Raw genomic sequence first — 18,058 nt, forward strand, 5'->3', positions numbered from 1 at the left:
TTCACTTTCCAAATTCGCTTCCACAAATTCAGTGGTTAAAATTCGGCAGATAATTCGCCCTTCCACATCCGGGAGCTGCAGGAATAGCAGTAGAGCACAGAGGCATGATCTCCATCTCCTGTCAGTCGCTCACCAGCAGGTGGTGCAAGCGGCTTCTGATGAAGACCAAAGCAACAGGTGGATTAAGTAATACAGTTACAAAAACTGATCTGCATAAATGGAGCAGGCGCTAAGGAGAAGTTTTGATTATCGGAGCATGTGTAAAAGCTGATTGTGTGAATGTGAATGTTAATTTCAACATCTTTGCCTTTACCATAGACTGTATAAAGGCTGTTACCCGTAGCCTAGTAAGCAGCATTCTCTACCATAAAAGAGATTATAATGGGATTTTACTCAAAACTGAAGTACAGAACTAACATTACATCTGAGGAAGACATATATTGCTTTTGGTTGTTTAGTTTCCGTAACTTTGTGTCATGGCTTGTGTGTCACTGTGCTGTCCCCTCACGTCACACTCCAGGATTCCCCAATGACGAGTAAGGGGCCTTTCACATATCGCGCTTAAAAACGCATGGAAAACGCTAGGCACACGGCTTTCTCCTTCTTTCCAAAGCGCTCAGGCAGTTGCGCTCATGAGGCGTCTGTCGTGGCTAAGCATCCATGACCTGCTCTCTCCATGAATACGCGAAAATTTAAGCAAAGGATAAATGGATTTGCAGCACTAAAAATCGCTTGCAGTAGCTCTGTTACTAAATTTATTTCAAAATGGCAATCCATATACAGCTATGATCAGCTGTTCCTTCATCTTGGCTGAGCTTTCAACTTTGTTATGGGAAAGGATAAAGCTGACTGGTTAGTTCTTGCCACATGACCCGCGGTGCGCTTGCGGCATTCTGAAAAGTTTAGATGTTTTTAACTCGATGCGGTTAGGACGCACCTGGAAAAAACAAGCGCATCGCACCGCATCGAGTTAAAAACATCTAAACGTTTCAGAATACCGCAAGCGCACCTCGGGTCATGTCACCTTTTCCGTAACAAAGTTCAGCTCAGACAAGATGAAGGAACAGCTGTATATGGATTGTCATTTTTAAATTAATTTAGAAGCAGAGCAACTACAAGCAGTTTTTAGTGCTGCAAATCCATTTATCCATTGCTGAAATTTCCGCGTCTTCGTGGAGAGAGAGCAGGGACCCAAGGGACCATCTGACAATTCCACTGACTGGGTTAAAAGGTCCAATGTGTTTTAATAGAAATTTTAAATAACGTACTGTCAAATTCTAAATCTTGTATTTCTCATAGTGATTATCTACAGGTGAGATTTTGCCAATACCTCCCTTCATATATTTACAGTGTACAATTATTTACATATTAAAGATCCCTGGAAAGGGTTTTTCATGTTCCAACAGTTGTTGTACATTGCTAGATACAAGACTGACTTACAAATTTTTTCTTGTAAACAATATTTGTGTAGTGTCCATACAAAGAGAAATAGTATTGGCCATATATATCCAGTCAGTTTGAGTAAATTAATAATTTAGTGTAAACTGATTAATTTGAATTTAATATTGTACTACGTTTCATTTTGAGGTAAATTTGCAGATGGTCCCTAAAGCAGCTTAGGCGAATAGACAGCAAATATCAAACATAAAACTACTGCGCTTGTTTTTCTTTTTACGAAAAAAAAAAAAAAATGATTTGGTGAAACTTTTTGGTTTGTGGGGCTCATTTCTGGGCTCATCTGTTGAAATGTACATAATATACAGTAATATATTGTATTAATTAGATCCCGAATTTAATATCTTGAGGCAATAAAAGACGTAAATTTTTTGACGTTAAAGTTTAACACAGAGTTTTTCTTATTAAGTGACTTGCATTAAAACCCTCATCTGTCTGTATATAGCTAATTTGCTTCATCAGTAAGATGTGAGTTTAAGTCGCCTCGGATAAAAGCGTCTGCTATGTGAATAAATGTAAATGTAATCGCTGTTGGTGCGCGGAGCCACGTTAATCAGTTTTCTTTTCTTTAACAGATTTATGAGGGAAACCGCGTGAAACCTTGAGCGTTCGTTCATATCTGCTTAACTGTCTATATAGTTTGCATAAGCACCAAAAAAGTGTCATCTGAGATCTGAGGTCTTATATCATAGTATTAATTGATTGAGAAGCGTTACTCGTCATTGGAGAATCCTGGAGTGTGACGTGAGGGGACAGCACAGCGACACACAAGCCATGACACAAAGTTACGGAAACTAAACAACCGAAAGCAATATATGTCTTCCTCAGATGTAATGTTAGTTCTGTACTTCAGCTTTGAGTAAAATCCCATTATAATCTCCTTTATGGTAGAGAATGCTGCTTACTAGGCTACGGGTAACAGCCTTTATACAGTCTATGGTAAAGGCAAAGATGTTGTAAATAACATTCACATTCACACAATCAGCTTTTACACATGCCCCGATAATCAAAACTTCTCCTTAGCGCCTGCTCCATTTATGCAGATCAGTTTTTGTAACTGTATTACTTAATCCACCTGTTGCTTTGGTCTTCATCAGAAGCCGCTTGCACCACCTGCTGGTGAGCGACTGACAGGAGATGGAGATCATGCCTCTGTGCTCTACTGCTATTCCTGCAGCTCCCGGATGTGGAAGGGCGAATTATCTGCCGAATTTTAACCACTGAATTTGTGGAAGCGAATTTGGAAAGTGAAATAAAATGAACTGAAATTTGCCTGTCAAATATTATACATCGTATTTTTAAACCGATTGAATATTTTGGAAGTGAATTCTGGAACGTGTATATGAATTATTGATTTTTTAATTATGAAAAGGTGTGTGAAATATTTTACATTGAAATATTCACAGCTTAAACGAACAACTATGTTAAATTTCAGGACCTAAAAATGCAAGCCCTGGAAATACAAGGCATTAAAATGCAAGTATTGTTAATGCAATGCATATATTTTTCAGTTAGTGCTATTCAGCATGCTTTTTTGTTTCAAAGACATTTGTCATTATTGTACTTCCATATCTCTCTCTCTCTCTCTCTCTCTAAATAAGGTTGTTGTGGAAAATATTGATAATCCATCTAATGTATTTTAGAACATGTTTGAGTTGAGAAGATATTTCTTCATATAAATGATCTGGCACCAAGGTGGCTGGCAGTCCATTAGGCTGAAGTGCAAGGGATTGGTGTGACAGAGTCATTAGTTGACTGAATGAGGCCTGATCTTAGCCTGTCAATGCTGGATAATGGAGGCTCTGCCTTCTAAGAAACACCTCTTACTTTTTAGCACAGGGTGGAAAAATCTATATGCTTTTACCTCGGCTTAAGTGACAGTAATTGCAAGCACAGTGAGGGCGGTCTTTTTAGCATATTGAATTTATAATGGCTCCATTGGTTGATATGCATATGTAAATATGTGCACCAGCTATTTGATATGGATCATTATAAATGTATGCATGCTGTTTGATGTGAAGCATACCTGTATGTGTGATGACATTGCAGTGTTCTGGTTGTCCTGCTACGTATTTCATAAACATCAATATTTGTCTGTTTTAAGACCCAAATCAACTCTTGGATCTATTTAGTAGCAGTTTAATTGTTTTCGAAATGTGTAATCACCTTTTTTTTTTAAAACACTCAAGTCAGGAAACACTTTGTAAAGTCAAACTTTTTGGCTTTTTTTGTAAGACTTTGCACCAGTTCCTACAGCCACTATGCAAACTCGTTATCTTGCATATTGCTAATCTAATCTGTCAGAGGCAGATGCAGAAATTCTGAGCACACAATCATCTGTCCCACAGCACCCCTGCAGCAGATGAGGTGTTAAGCATCCTGCTTAGAACGGCCAGAGAAGGTGCCCACGGTGGGATTGGAAAAATGACCTACCTATTCAAAGTGCAAGCCTTTCACAAATAAGGCCCTTAAAATTTAACTCTTGAACAGAAAATTAACTTTTAGTGTAGCCTCCATGTTTCCCCTATCATGCTAATGTCATTATTTTTGTGTTTAAGGCTCAGTTTGTTGCTCTCAGCCAGAAAACGGATACAAATCCACAAACTTATCAACTAGACACATATTGGAGCATGATGAACAGTGCAGTTCAGAAGATGGAGGGTGCTGCTGCTGCGTACAGAATTAATGTGTGTAATAACATCTGGGGGAGCTTCTTCTGATAGTTATACGATTTTTTTATTTTTTTTGGTATGGAAGGGAAAGCGAGCATTAAGTTAAGGGAAATTAGGCCCCACAGCACCAAGACGTTAAAATATGAACAGTAGGTTCTGCCACACTTTTAAGGTGTTAAGGCCAAGCACAGAGTGACTATGGGGTTATTTTTAAACTGAAACTTAAAAAAATCCATTCTATTGTTCGAATGCGCACAGTGATTCCCAAGCAAAAACTGCAGAGTATGCATGATTATAAACTGGAGCTTAATCTTGTGGTTTTTTAATGGTTCAAATCCTCTGCAAGCTCTCTTGCGCTCCAGCACTCTGTATAGATTAACAGAGTCTGAATGAGCTTTTCCCTGTGAAGAATATCCTGAGAAAGCATTCACTTCCTACTTGCAATTGTTGCCCTCCAGATTTGCCAAAAGAGTGCTCTCTTGTTGACTAATTTTCAGAGGCGGGAAATCACCAGTAAAGGGTCTGATAATCCATTTACAGATTTTGACCTTGAGAGTGAAGCCCTCTTAAAGTCTAATATGAATTACTGCAGTGTTTTGGCATGCTGACGTGAATGGGTTGGCAATGGCATTTTGAAAATCCTCAGTGCACCTTGTAAAGTGTCATTGATGAAAACCATGTCAACACAACACATTCTGTGCCATTGTATTATGAAATAGCTATTGATAAGTAAAGAAAATGCCAGAAAATCACAAATAAACACCATGAAAACAATAGCTTTTCTTCTTTTGTGAAAGTGCACTGCTTTGCATGGGATTGTGGTCTCAGTTTTTTAATATGGCGCTCTGACTTTCAATTAGTCCTAACCTTTAGAGCCATCAATCAAAAGTTTAGAAAAGGGTAAAAAAAAAAAAAGTATAGTGGATGCCTCTAGGTCTTTTTCTGCAGTTTTAAGAAATGTCCTTTCCTGTGAAGGAGACAAATGTAGTGTCATATCCAGATTCTTCTGAACTGAAAGGTGGCTATCACCTTAATTTTACCCTTACGGCTATTTGAAATGGATGAGATGAAAAGCTATTGTAATTTTCCAACTGGTACTCGAGATCTGTAATAGAAAAGGAGAAGAAAAGAACAGCTGTCTGTTTATATTACCTGTTGCTTTGTCAAATGTTTTTTGCATTCCAAGCAAGCTGGGGTGATATTATAGGCATTATGATATTTCTCCAGTAAAGTCTGTTGAATTGAAGAATATGCTTGGGTTTTGGACTCCAATACTGTGTCTAGAATATAAATCATTGTTTTCTTGGCTTTTTCTTCAAGCAGAAGTTAGCTTGACGGTTTCCTACTGTAAGTAGAACTGAAAGTATTAGCTGATAATTGGATATGCTATCCATGATTTCCTCATTTAAATGATAACACTTTGCCTTTCATTCAAGTCCCTCAAAATGTATCAAACTTATTTCAAACCGAGTTTGAACCTGTGTATACTATTTTTACTTCAAAATATGGCAAACAATCATATTTATCCTCATCTATTTGTGTCTTTCAACAGGTGCAATGTGGACAACAAAGTATCAAGGGTGGCATGGCTCAACCGGACCACTATCCTCTTCACAGGGAATGAAAAATGGTCGTTGGACCCCCGGGTGGTCCTACTAAACACAGCTGTCACTGAATACAGTATAAAGATCATAAATGTAAACTTGTACGACGAGGGGCCGTACGTATGTTCCATCCTCACAAACAAGAAACCAGAATCGACAAAAGTGCATCTCATCGTACAAGGTAAATCTTAAGAGGAGAAGTCAAATCTTTGCATAATTTATGTGCGGAAGAAGAAAGCTTGTCAAAAACTAGCTCTACGTTGGTTTGGGATTTTGTTGACATTTGAGTTGTGTAAATAACAGTTGACAAACAACTTTGATTCTCCTTTTCTAGGCTGATGTAATTAAATGAAACTCAGCAGATGTGACTCCCAGTGATGAAATTGGGATTTAATCTGGGTGTAATTTCAAAATCGTTGATGGATATTGATTTAAGACATGCAGCCGAGAGAGCAACAGAAAAATAGGGCAGAGGCTTTGTTTTCTTCTCACTAAAACAAGTGTCGATACCCAGTCGTCGTGACTTACAGCGAAGACAATTGCCTTCATATTTTTGGTCCAAAAAACAATTAATGTCACTTGAAGCCAAAACCATCTCGGCTTGGGTTACACAAATCAGATATGCGTCAAAAAACAATAGCGCCATTTTTAATACGTTTCTCAGACCATATGCAGTGTCAGAAAAAGTGTCAGATTTCCCAAGTCTCAGGAGGAAAAAGTGTTAGGGTTAATAAAATGGTGCCTTATCAAATCCTCATTAACCTTCAGTACTTTGTCCTGACACTAATTACTGCAGGCTTAAATAACTGAACAAATAGACCAAGGTGAGGTGCTTATTTTTTTTCTGATTAGACACACAAAGCTTAAATTGGAGTTCGGCTTGCATGTTCAGTTCCCGTTTAACCTGCAATTCAATTAATTACAAAGTCTTCATCCCAGTTTAATGAATCAATCATTCGCCTTCCTTGTTTTGTTGTGCAGTTCAACACTCCGCATCTGCATGGCACAACATAAGCATGCTTGGGTGGATGTTGTGGCACTCAAAAGTGCACTTAAGATATTGAATTGTTTGCAGCATACTCCTTTTCCCTTACACCCCATAGTTGCATGCTGAGTGGTGTACAATTTCAGCCTAGTGTTCTTGAGAATGGATCTGAGAGCTTTTTGAACAGATGGGGTCTTGGTGTGCCTTTACTGTAATGCTTTGTCTCAGCTTTGTTAAATCTTGCCACGCTCAGCTAAAGTCTGCCTACACAAACTGTAGCACCCTGTCTATTCCTGTCATAAAGTGTGGCTTTATTCCTCTTAAACTCTGAACCTCTGAAGCTTGTTATTGCATTGGCTCTGCTAAAAATTGAAAGAGCGCCTACAGTAGCGTTCTCACATATCTCGCTTGACATCTGCGTGCTTGTTTTTAAGTGTCCTAACGTATTTCACACTTGCTATGGTTCCGGTTTTAGGTCGCTCATTAGCATTTCTTGAACGGGACAGCGTGCCATTAGATTTAGCATTTTCCGTCCTCTAGCATATCAGCACTACATCTATTTGTGTGGTTTATGACTGCAGCTGGAGGTTTGTGTCTCTGTAAATGGCCTCATCGTCTTCCGCAGTATCGATTGGGTGCATCGATCAGATGCAATGAGAGAGAAGACATGCGACACGTTAGCGTCCCGGGCAATTCGAAACCTGAGGTTTTCCTCTGAGCTCCTTCTCTGAGGTACACAAAGCATTATTCTTATAAAACCACTACATGCAGAAGACAAATGAAGGTCATTATAGTCTTAGGAGGAAACCATGTTTTCATTTTATGTACTTGCATTTAGAGGCACATTGCTGTTGAAAAAAAATGCTTAGGCTGCCAGTTAATGTTAGTTGGTAATGGTGCAAAAAAAAAAAAAAAAAAACTGCAAATCTTGCTAGTTAAAGGAATAGTTTGCCCAAAAGTGAAAAGTTGCTGAAAATGTACTCACCCTCAGGCCCTCCAGATGAGTTTGTCTCATCATTGGAACAGATTTAGAGAAATTTTGTGTTACATCACTTGCCGGTTAATAGATTCTCTGCAGTTAATGGGGGCCTTGTGAAGTTCAGAGAGTTCCAACTGATGAAAACATCACAATAACCCACAAGTAATCCATATAACGCCAGTCCAAAATCTCAGGAATAAAAAGCTGTGTGTCAAAAAAGCTACATCACTGGGATGTTTTCACTGGGATGAGTCCTCAATGCAAATATTGCTTTCCCCATTGAAAATTTTGTTTCATACGATTCAGGGGAGTAATATGGACAGATTAGGCACTGTTTAAAAGCAAAAACAGTAAAAATAATTTTTTTTAACAAATTTGTCAATTGGGGGATGGACATTCATTTAGCATTCACTGGCTCGGTTGAAAGAGGTGATACATATAGATATTGTTATAGATATATGATATAGATGTGCTCACTTACTCTTAAAATACTCTGCACTTTGCTTATACAGATAAGAGTAATACATCTTTCTGATCTGTAAAGACTCTACGTTTATTTGTGTGCACTCACTATAACAACAAAGCATTGCGCTTTTGTAAGATAATGAAAGCAAATAAGGTGCACTTTCTGTCATCTCGGTTTGTGAACTTGTGTGCAAAACTATGTTTATATATCTTTGCCTTAGAGAAATAAAAAATATATATCTATAGAGAGTGTAATGTCTATTTTCAAATGAACTAATTCAAATGGAAAACAAATACTCTCAGATTATGTAATCCGTATAAAACCTTCACACAGGTGCATCACTACTGCGGAGATGATGAGTGAGTCAGTGTAAGAAAGCACTTGTTTAGCAGTGAATTATTAAGATATTAATGCAGCCTCCCTACTGTTTTTGCCTGACACATTCATAATCATTACTTCTGCTGGTGTGATGTGGCAAGCTTTATGCATGTTTTAGGCTATGTAGGAAATTAAAGGCCCATTGTAATGATTTAAATGGTTCAGTAATAAGCGTGCAATTAGTCGATTAATGCTTAAAATGAACGACCAGAAAAATCCTTAGTCACGGTTAGCCCTAATTACTAGATATGATAATATTAAACTGCAATTTCAGCCTTTTCAAAGTGTTTTTGTGATATAATAAATCAGTCTTATTTTATCTCTTAAAGCGTATGTTTGGTAAAATACAGTGCATACAATTAAAAAATATATATTTGTATTTTGTAGTTAACAAATAGAGAAATGCAAGTCAGTGTGTGTGTATATATATATATATATATATATATATATATATATATATATATATATATATATATATAAAGTCTGTAAGGTAAGCAGGCTAATATGAGACGAGTGAATAGGTCTCTGTTTTTAGCTATTTGCATATCTGTGCTGGATATAGCTCAATAGCTTGTTTCAAGGGCACAGGGTAGTGAGATCTGTAATGGATGAGTTCACAAAATACCTGTTTTGTCTCTCTCAGCTAGTATCAGAAGGACAGACATACACAGGTGGTGTGCACACTGAAGCTGGCTAGAATGGGGCTGTTGAATTGCACTCCATTGCAGCCAATTTGGCTCTGTATTCTCACTGAATATTACTTCCATTTTTTTCGTCTTCACCAATATCCTCTAATGATAATTAAAAGTTGTATTTGATTTTTCTTAAATCCCAGACAAGCATACTTGTGCAAAGAAACTCAAAACGTACTATTTCAACGTTGCACATCATGCATATGTCTTATGTGTTTGGCCTGTATGCAGAATGTGACAAAGGCCATCAACTGATTCTTGAAAAAGAAACATTTCAGAACAAGCAAGATCAGGGAAATGTTGATTATATTAAATGGAATACTTTTGTCCTTGTTGTTATATCAAATAAAGCTCTTTTTTTTTAGAATAACAGTGAAAACAATTGTGAGTACTAAAACAAAGAAACAGTGAGACAACTCCCAAGATGTCTTTGCGCAGAGGATTTGTTCAGACAAACACAAGAGCACAGACTTGAGCAAACACATTTGAATGATGCTCTGATGCCAGATGAAATTATAAACCCTCGTTACAAATTCTCATCTAAACCAATGGGAAAAGTCTTGTTATTTTCAGATTCATGCAAGGATCCATCATATGTTTATTTTAGCACCAATTTTCCACATGTCAGTCTCAGTTTTCAAGATGTTTTTCCATCTGCTTGAAATGTGATATTTGCTTAACAGAACATTGTATAAATCAATGTTTTTATTTAGAAAGGTCTTTTTATTTATTTATTTATTTGATTTTTCTTTACAGTAACGTGGTTAGCTGGATTTTAATATTACCATTTATATATTCAGTATTTTGGTTTATATTTAAATACAGTATATTTATGTATTATTTTATTAGTAATGTATTTATTTAATTAATAAATATTATTATTATTTATGTGAGAATATATTTATTTTTTAGTATACATTTAGATTTTTCCGAAGCAGATGAAAAAAGAGGACAGTTCTTACCCTCTTAACTTTGCAAGCCAAAGGTAGAGGATGAGACGACAGAGCACGGGTAAACAGAGACATGTGCAGGCCATGCAGGGAGTCCAAGACTGTTAGCAAGCGAAGGAATGGTGAGGATAAGAAGTAAAGTGCGACTCAAGTGGGAAAAGGGGAAGGATGAATCCAGCTCGGTGCAAGGCAGTGCATGAAGGGTGATGATCACACTCCATATGTTCCATTAGCTGGAGGTCTTCACGGGAGGCATAGAGGATCATCAGAAGTTTAATTTGCACTAGAGTTTACACGCAGTTAAAAGCATAATTTATTTGAAGTCGAGCAAAAAACAAAACAAATGTAGCTACGCTGCAAAACCTAGTTAGTTTGGCAGTGCTATATGTCACTTAAGAGGTTCTGTTAAAGTTAGGATGCTTCCTATACAGCTCGCTAGGTTTTGAAACACAAATCTTGTGTGTGAAAAAAAAGTGTGTAAACAAAAAAGTGTTACTGTAGCTCAACTGGTAGAGCAATGCGTTATGAAGCGCAAGGTTGGGGGTTTGATTCCCCGGGAACACATGATAGGTAAAAAGTGATAGCCTGAATGCACAGTAAATTGCTTTGGATAAAAGCGTCTGCTAAATGCATGTATCTTGAATGTTCATCCTGATCAAAACACTTTCATTGCATTGCACATTTCGTTAAAGCAATTCAACATATTACCTAATGAGCAGGATGTCATATACGCTATTATGTATAAGAGGGCAAAAGTGTGGCAATTTAATTATATGGCCTTGTAAATAACAAGCGGGATTATCGTCTTTCATTTGCTGCGAGTGTGATGACATGTCTCTGTTTTAGATTAGTCTCCAACTTTCTCCTCCATAAGGAGAAGGATAAGACGTCCTCTCAATACACTGTACATTTGTGTAATAAGCTTCAGCTCTTGTTACTGGATTGAGAAGCAGCTCTTTTCCCCATTTTAAAGAGCAGTAATGAGCCATTGGAAAGATTCAGTAGGGTTATAATATAAATGGGAGGACAAAACCAGTGCAATTTGCCTGGGTGACACATTAGCAGCAGCTATATCACCAGAGGCAGCGCAGGAATCCTTTTTTCACCCACTGAGTTCTGTGGGTTCCCTGCCTTCTGCTTCAGTTATTTCAACCCTCTGCGAGGCCAATTGAAAATACAGGTTTTGTGGAAGACTGTGGGAGTTCGGACACATGAGGCAGGAAATGCCACATTTAGAAATGTACCGCTATCATAGCAAAAAATAGTACTGTGGAGGCTTGATATTAGAATCTGCATCTGCATTTGTTTACATTTTTAAACATGAACTACCAGAGAATTACTTATATATATATATATATATATATATATACCTTCCCTGTCTAAGCAGGTGGATAAGGGCCACAATATGCTACAAACTGGACTAGCTTTCTGCCAATAATAATCTGCCTGTTTAATGAATAACTGTTGATCCTGCTTTTTTACAAACCTCGAAACAGTGTCATTGTTAATGTTTTGGGCTGTTTCAGCCACAGCAGTGCCAGATAGATGTGATTGCGATGGGATTGCGGTAGGGTGATTGCTTTTCTCCACAACTGTAATAACTGAAAGCGGCTAAACAAGCAGCTCTCTTCTGAGGCGAGAGACCTGTAGCTTGCTCTGATGGCACAATGTGACTCATTAGTATTGTTATTAAAAAGGAGTGAAGAGGCAATCACCGCACAAAACACACCATAATGTTCACTCCGCATGTGTTATATGAAAGCACCCTAGTTGTTTGATTTCCCCATAGAGCTAAGAGAAAACCACTGATATTAAAATATATTAAATAAATCCATGCAGGCAGATATAATATGGAATGTGTGTTGGTTTAAATGTTTTTTTTTTTTTTTTTTTTTTTTTTTTTTATGGACTTTCTAATGGAGCATTTAAAGACATTTTGATTTTCTTTTACAAAATTACAGGCTTCTCCGACTGTCTTGCCTTTTCTTGAGAGATCTATTAAAAGCTTTCCACATGCGTAAGAACAAGGTGAATGATATGCTAAATGCTTTGAAACATTCCTGACAATAACCCACAGGCGTCAATGGATTGACATTGCAATTTTTTAGACATTGAAGCGGAGGCTTTTGGTGGTATTTTCATCGCTGTAGTTTTAAAACATAGTCTACACTGATTGACACTGTCACTCCACAGTGACGGTTGAAAAAAAAAAATGATTCCCATATATTTTGCAGTTTGATGATTGACAACTTTTTGACCAGTGGATTCTCAAAGGATATGGGCTGTGTCATTTCGAATTGGAAGAAATTTGGAAAATGACTGCTGCCAGTCTTTATCCTTTAAAAGATTTTAGAGGAAAACACAAGCATCTTGGTTGACTGCTCCGTATCAGTGGCGAAACTTCATTTTGTCATACTGCTTTGTAATGGCCTTTATTACATTATTATATGAAGAGTTCCATCTGAAATTTTCATCTAAAATTAGGATTTTTATCAAGCTCCTATGCTTAGGTTGAGTCATTTTACTTTAATGGCAATGTACAGGTCCTTTTCCAGGTTATTAAAGTAAAATAACTGAACAAAAATATAGGAGCTTGATAATAATCCTAATTTTAGATGAAAATTTCAGATGGCATTTAGAGGCTTTTGCATCTGAACTCTTCATATATATATACGATACACTGATGTCACGGTTCTGTTCGGTTTGGTACGTTTTAGATACAGCAAAATGTAAAAACATCTCAACTTTTCAGAATGCCGCAAGCACACCGCGGGTCATGTGACAAGAACTAACCAATCAGCTTCATCCTTTCCCTGTAACAACGTTGAAAGCTCAGCCAAGATGAAGGAACAGCTGATCATAGTTGTATATGGATTGCAATTTTGAAATAAATTTAGTAGCAGAGCTACTGCAAGCGATTTTTAGAGCTGCAAATCCATTTATCCTTTGCTGAAATTTCCGCGTCTCATGGAGAGAGCACGTCATTGTTGCTTAGCAAAGACAGACGCCTCACGAGCGATTCTGCCCGAGCGCTTTGGAAAGGAGGAGAAAGCGGCGCGACTAGCGTTTTCCACGCGTTTTTAGGCACGATATGTCAACGGCCCCTAAGGCGCTCGCTCACTCAGCATGCACTGAAGGCTCGTTGCAAAATCGTCCCCTTGGAAATATAAGGTTCTATCTGACATTTTTGTCAAAACTGAGTTATTCAAATATTGTTATTCTGTGACTACTTATTTACATTATGTGATGTTTTTTTGAAGTTGTGTACATTTTGGGACTTTTTTATAGAAAAAACAAAAAGGTTCTATCTACAAAGACGAACTCTAACTTGGCTCTATAAGGTTCTATCTGCATGAGCCAATCAGCACTTCGAATGCACAGAAGAGGACCAATCAGGATCAACTTTATATGTCGTGTCCTAAATACATGGAAGTGCTAAAAATATAAAATAAATGTCATAGAAAGGATACAATTTTACTTTCTAACACATGTTGAGACAGTGTTACAACATTAAGTTTATATTTAATGTTCAAATAATGTTTTGGCAGATAGAACCTTATAATTCTAAGTGAAAAGTGTTTTTTTTTTTTTAGAATTAGAAGGTTCTATCTGCATTTGACCCATTCCAAAAATCCCCATTTACAAATTTGAGAGGATTTTGATATTTTATATTTAGAATACATTTAGGGTCCCTGTTATTTTCATGTTTGAAAGAAACTTGTTCCCCATATACATTTTCCTATATGTAATGCAAAAACTTTGAAGCTCAATATCTCAAAACTGCTCAAAACGCAGGTAGAACCTTATAATTCCAAGGGGACGAAATGTCTAATGCATTTAACAGACCAGAAATAGGAGATCCTCCAATAACCAACAGGTCTGGTGTTTGGGTGCACTTTGGATTCCCTGTAAGCTATAATGGTGTACCGGTGTCTAAATGCTGCGGGGATAGTTTGTTGCGTGTATGTTTCACCTTTTTTCGTCTTTTCCCGGATACTGACACAATAAGGTGATGTCGGCGTAAATGAGTTGACATGTTTCAAGTATTCCCGCTGGTGTTTTTTTTTTTTTTTGTATTCCCGCTGGTGTACCCTGTCATGTAGCAGATGCGACATACCGTTGTTTTTTATCCACCACTCTCTTGCCATCACCATTATAGCTTAAAGGGAATCTAAAGTGCACAGAAAAACACCAGACCTGTTGGTTACTGGAGGATCTTCTATTTCTGGTCTGTTAAACGCATTGGCCATTTTGCAACGAGCCTTCAGCGCATACTGAGCGAGCAAGCGCCTGACTGAGTAGCCTAACATAAACATATAACTATAAGTTGGTGTTTTTTTCTTCTTCGGGAGTGTCAGGGGCGTTGCCTGTTACGTCGTTTGGGTTATTGGGCTACCTTGTTGAACGCATATCATTATATTTCTCTATATTTTTCGAAAGCCTCGTACCGAACGGTTCAATACGAATACGCGAACCTAGAATATGACATATTTTCAGTTGTTTCAGACTTTTTTTGTTATGTATATAATTCCACATGTGTTAAATCATAGTTTTGATGCCTTCAGTGTGAATCTACAATTTTCATAGTCATGAAAATAAAGAAAACTCTTTCAATGAGAAGGTGTGTCCAAACTTTTGGTCTGTACTGTATATATATATTTCTTATACAACGTTAATTCCATAAAAATAAAAATTAGTTTAAACTAAACTACTTAATTTATATATGATTTCTAGTGAACATTTTTTAATTTTGTAATCTATCACCTTTAGGAACACATTAAAAACTTAGTTCTTAATTAATTAATAATTAATAATAATGTTTCTATAAAGAAAGTGTAATTATTTGTATTTTATTTCACAATTACTATGAAAAAATATTATATATTATTGTGCTTTGCATTTTTCCTTTCAAATGTTTACTATAAAAATAATTGTATATTATTGTGATATGCATTTTTCCTTTGAAACGTTTACTATACAATTTGTAGTGATTATTTTTTGTTTTCAACTCATTATTCCCTTGCATTATTATATTTTTACGGCTGATGCATTTGCAGTCCCTTGTTGCAGTTTTCTATAGACTGTAGTATGCTTCAGTTTTCAGCATTGCATCAGGAGGCAGCTCTTTTTTCTCTCATTTTAAAGTGCAGTAATGAGCCATTAGAAAGATTCAGTGGGGTTATGAGAATATAAATGTAGAGTCAAAGCCAGTGCAATTTGCCCGGGTGAAACATTAGCGGCAGCTATATCACCAGAGGCAGCTCAAGAATGAGTTTTTCTCCCACTGATTTCTGTGGGTTTCCCGCCTTCTGCAGTTATTTTATCCCAGTGCATGTCCAATTAAAAATTCAGGTATTGCTCAGAAATGTTGAGAATTTCTGCAAGTATGAAACAGAAAGATACTTCATCTTGAACTTGATGATGGTTGAGGCTCGTCATATGGCTTATGGCTGAGAATGATTCATTTTCAACAGTTTACCACAAACACACATGGTCATGAGGAGAGGTAACCTGAGTTATATAACTAGACTTGCGTATGTCTCTTTGGAAATTGTTAGCATAGTCTTACTGCCTGTTCATGCTCTGAACTCTCTACTCTTTCTTTCTTTTTGTTCTTTATTTTTTTTTTGAGTTTAATTGGTGCATTTGAAACAGTGACCTGAATTTGCGATTGGTTAGAAAGCTGAAGCTATCAATCATAGTTTAAGAGAGAGAGAGGGAGAAAACAATACCTTTGATGTAACTCATGCACACATGCCAGTTTTGGGGGTTACTAACTAAAGGTAGCCACACTTATAACTTATTTTGGTAGCTTTTTCTTGCAGATAAAGTTCAGGAAAAAATTCCTTGTTTGCATTTTGTCATATATGTATTATAGTCTTTTACTAATATTGTGAATCAATGGTGAATTTATTGTTATATTTTCTGTTTAATTTTTATTTTATTTTAGTCAAATTAAATTAATTTCTAAAATTAAATGGAATTACTAAATTGTGTAATTTGTGTTTATTTTTATTCTATCTATACAATGATTATCAATTATTATTTCAGTTTGAGTTTTAGCTATTTTAGTATAAGTTAATCAATTAAAATGAGAAATGCCTTTGCAACTAGCTGAAAAAATATATAATATATAATTTTATTTCCGTTCAGTTAAACTTTATTTTATTTCAAGAAATGAATTTGACTTTTAATGGTTTTAGTTGAAGTTGAACCTATAATAACCCTCTCAGAGATTTTTTAAAAATAATATAAATAATAATACCCATATACCACTTTGAATGATGATTCATTTGGGCCAATTTCATTGCTTCAACCTAGTGCCATGCACACACACACACACACATACAAACTCACAGCAGCTAAAGTAACTAGTGAACTGATTCTTTTGAAGTATTTTCAATTTTATTATAGGCAGAAAAATGATTGTTCTGGAGTAAAAAATTTAATTAGACCCATCAGGACTTTCCCCCTGCTGTTATGATTTGATAGATAAGACACAATATTGTCATACACTGGTGGCTTACGTGGATAACTGGATTTATTGAAACTAAATTAATTTATGTTTTCCATTACACATTTGTCTGAATCATTGCCATTAATATGCTAAATATTCAATGGTATGTGAGTGAATTAGCAGTCAAATTGCAGGAACTTGGAAGACTCTGACCTCAGTATCTGTGTTAGCAGCTGTTTTCTTGCTCGCAGTCCAGACTTCTTTTGCAGATCAATTTTTCAGTCATATTGTAGTGTGTTTGTGGTATACCTGTGTGTGAGTGTGTGTGTGTGTGTGTGTGTGTGTGTGAGTGACGTCCCTTTAGAAAATTCTTGTGCCTACTTGGATGACTCATTAAAACTTCAGGAAACAGAATTTACAATAAAATATTTACTTTTCCAGCAAATATAGATAGCAGACTCCCATATGAGGCAGGCCCGATAGGATGCCAGCTAAATAATATCTCTGATATACTGGCTGGTTGGATTATTCAGACTGAAGCATGGAACACAGTCAAGAAAAATGACAAGACTGTCTGGGTACCATTTCCAGTTTCAGTCAAGTTATACAGCCTGATCTCACAATCAAAACGTACATATTTAGACGTAAATTAAAACTGTACAATACGTATGTGCCTTTACGTATTTACAGTGTCGTTTACATATTATCTGGACGTACTTACAGGTTCAATATGTATCTAAATTTACGTAAAAACAACCTAAAATACGTATACGTACATTTCTTAAAGTTGCTGTTATAAATAAACAAATAACAGACAGACAAATTTAACGTTAATCTTTTTTTTTTTTGCGAAAATATCAAAAGTGGTACCAAAAGTAATGTTAGTTCAAATGATAATGAGTTCCAGTCGCATTCCTCTCCCTAGTTTTTATAGGGTACAGAGCAGAATTTAATTTATTATTCAGTGAAATTATTTATTTGTCTTCTCTCCGTGTCCGTGAAGGCGCACTGGCGCAGTATTGATTTCAAATGTCAACTGAATATCAACTGAAACACGACATGTCGCAATCTGTGACAAATTAGGTGAGAACCAATGAGCGTTCGATATCAGTGCTGTAAACCATGTCGTAAAGTTTCTCGAGGGTGGCGCACTGGCGCTATTTTCAAATTCGAATCATAACGAGCGCGGGCTTTGACTGTGACGGTTGCTGTTGCTGAGAATGTGGATTCTGGATTCTAAAGATTTGGAGTACAGCAAACAAATAAAATGGATGTGATTTGTATTTTTATGCTGTGCTTTTGTGTATCTATGGTTGTATTGTGAGTCATTGAATAGGAGAAAATCGCACAGCAAAATATTAAAAAATGGTTAAACAATTACATAAATTGTATTCATTTTAAGGTTTCAAAATGTAGTCTC

The 18,058-nt window shown here is 36.4% G+C and overlaps 1 protein-coding gene across 2 annotated transcripts in view; it reads left to right on the forward strand.

The window, feature by feature from the left end:
* The window catches only part of LOC128021109 (opioid-binding protein/cell adhesion molecule-like), a 131,743-nt gene that overhangs the window by 87,910 nt on the left and 25,775 nt on the right, over positions 1-18,058 (forward strand). For both annotated transcript variants that reach the window (XM_052608047.1, XM_052608046.1), the window contains one exon: positions 5,680-5,912. In XM_052608047.1, the coding sequence (XP_052464007.1) occupies positions 5,680-5,912 (233 nt within the window). The remainder of the gene's footprint in view (positions 1-5,679; positions 5,913-18,058) is intronic.

The sequence above is a fragment of the Carassius gibelio genome, chromosome A10 (genome assembly GCF_023724105.1).
Source record: "Carassius gibelio isolate Cgi1373 ecotype wild population from Czech Republic chromosome A10, carGib1.2-hapl.c, whole genome shotgun sequence".
Classification (NCBI taxonomy): domain Eukaryota; kingdom Metazoa; phylum Chordata; class Actinopteri; order Cypriniformes; family Cyprinidae; genus Carassius; species Carassius gibelio.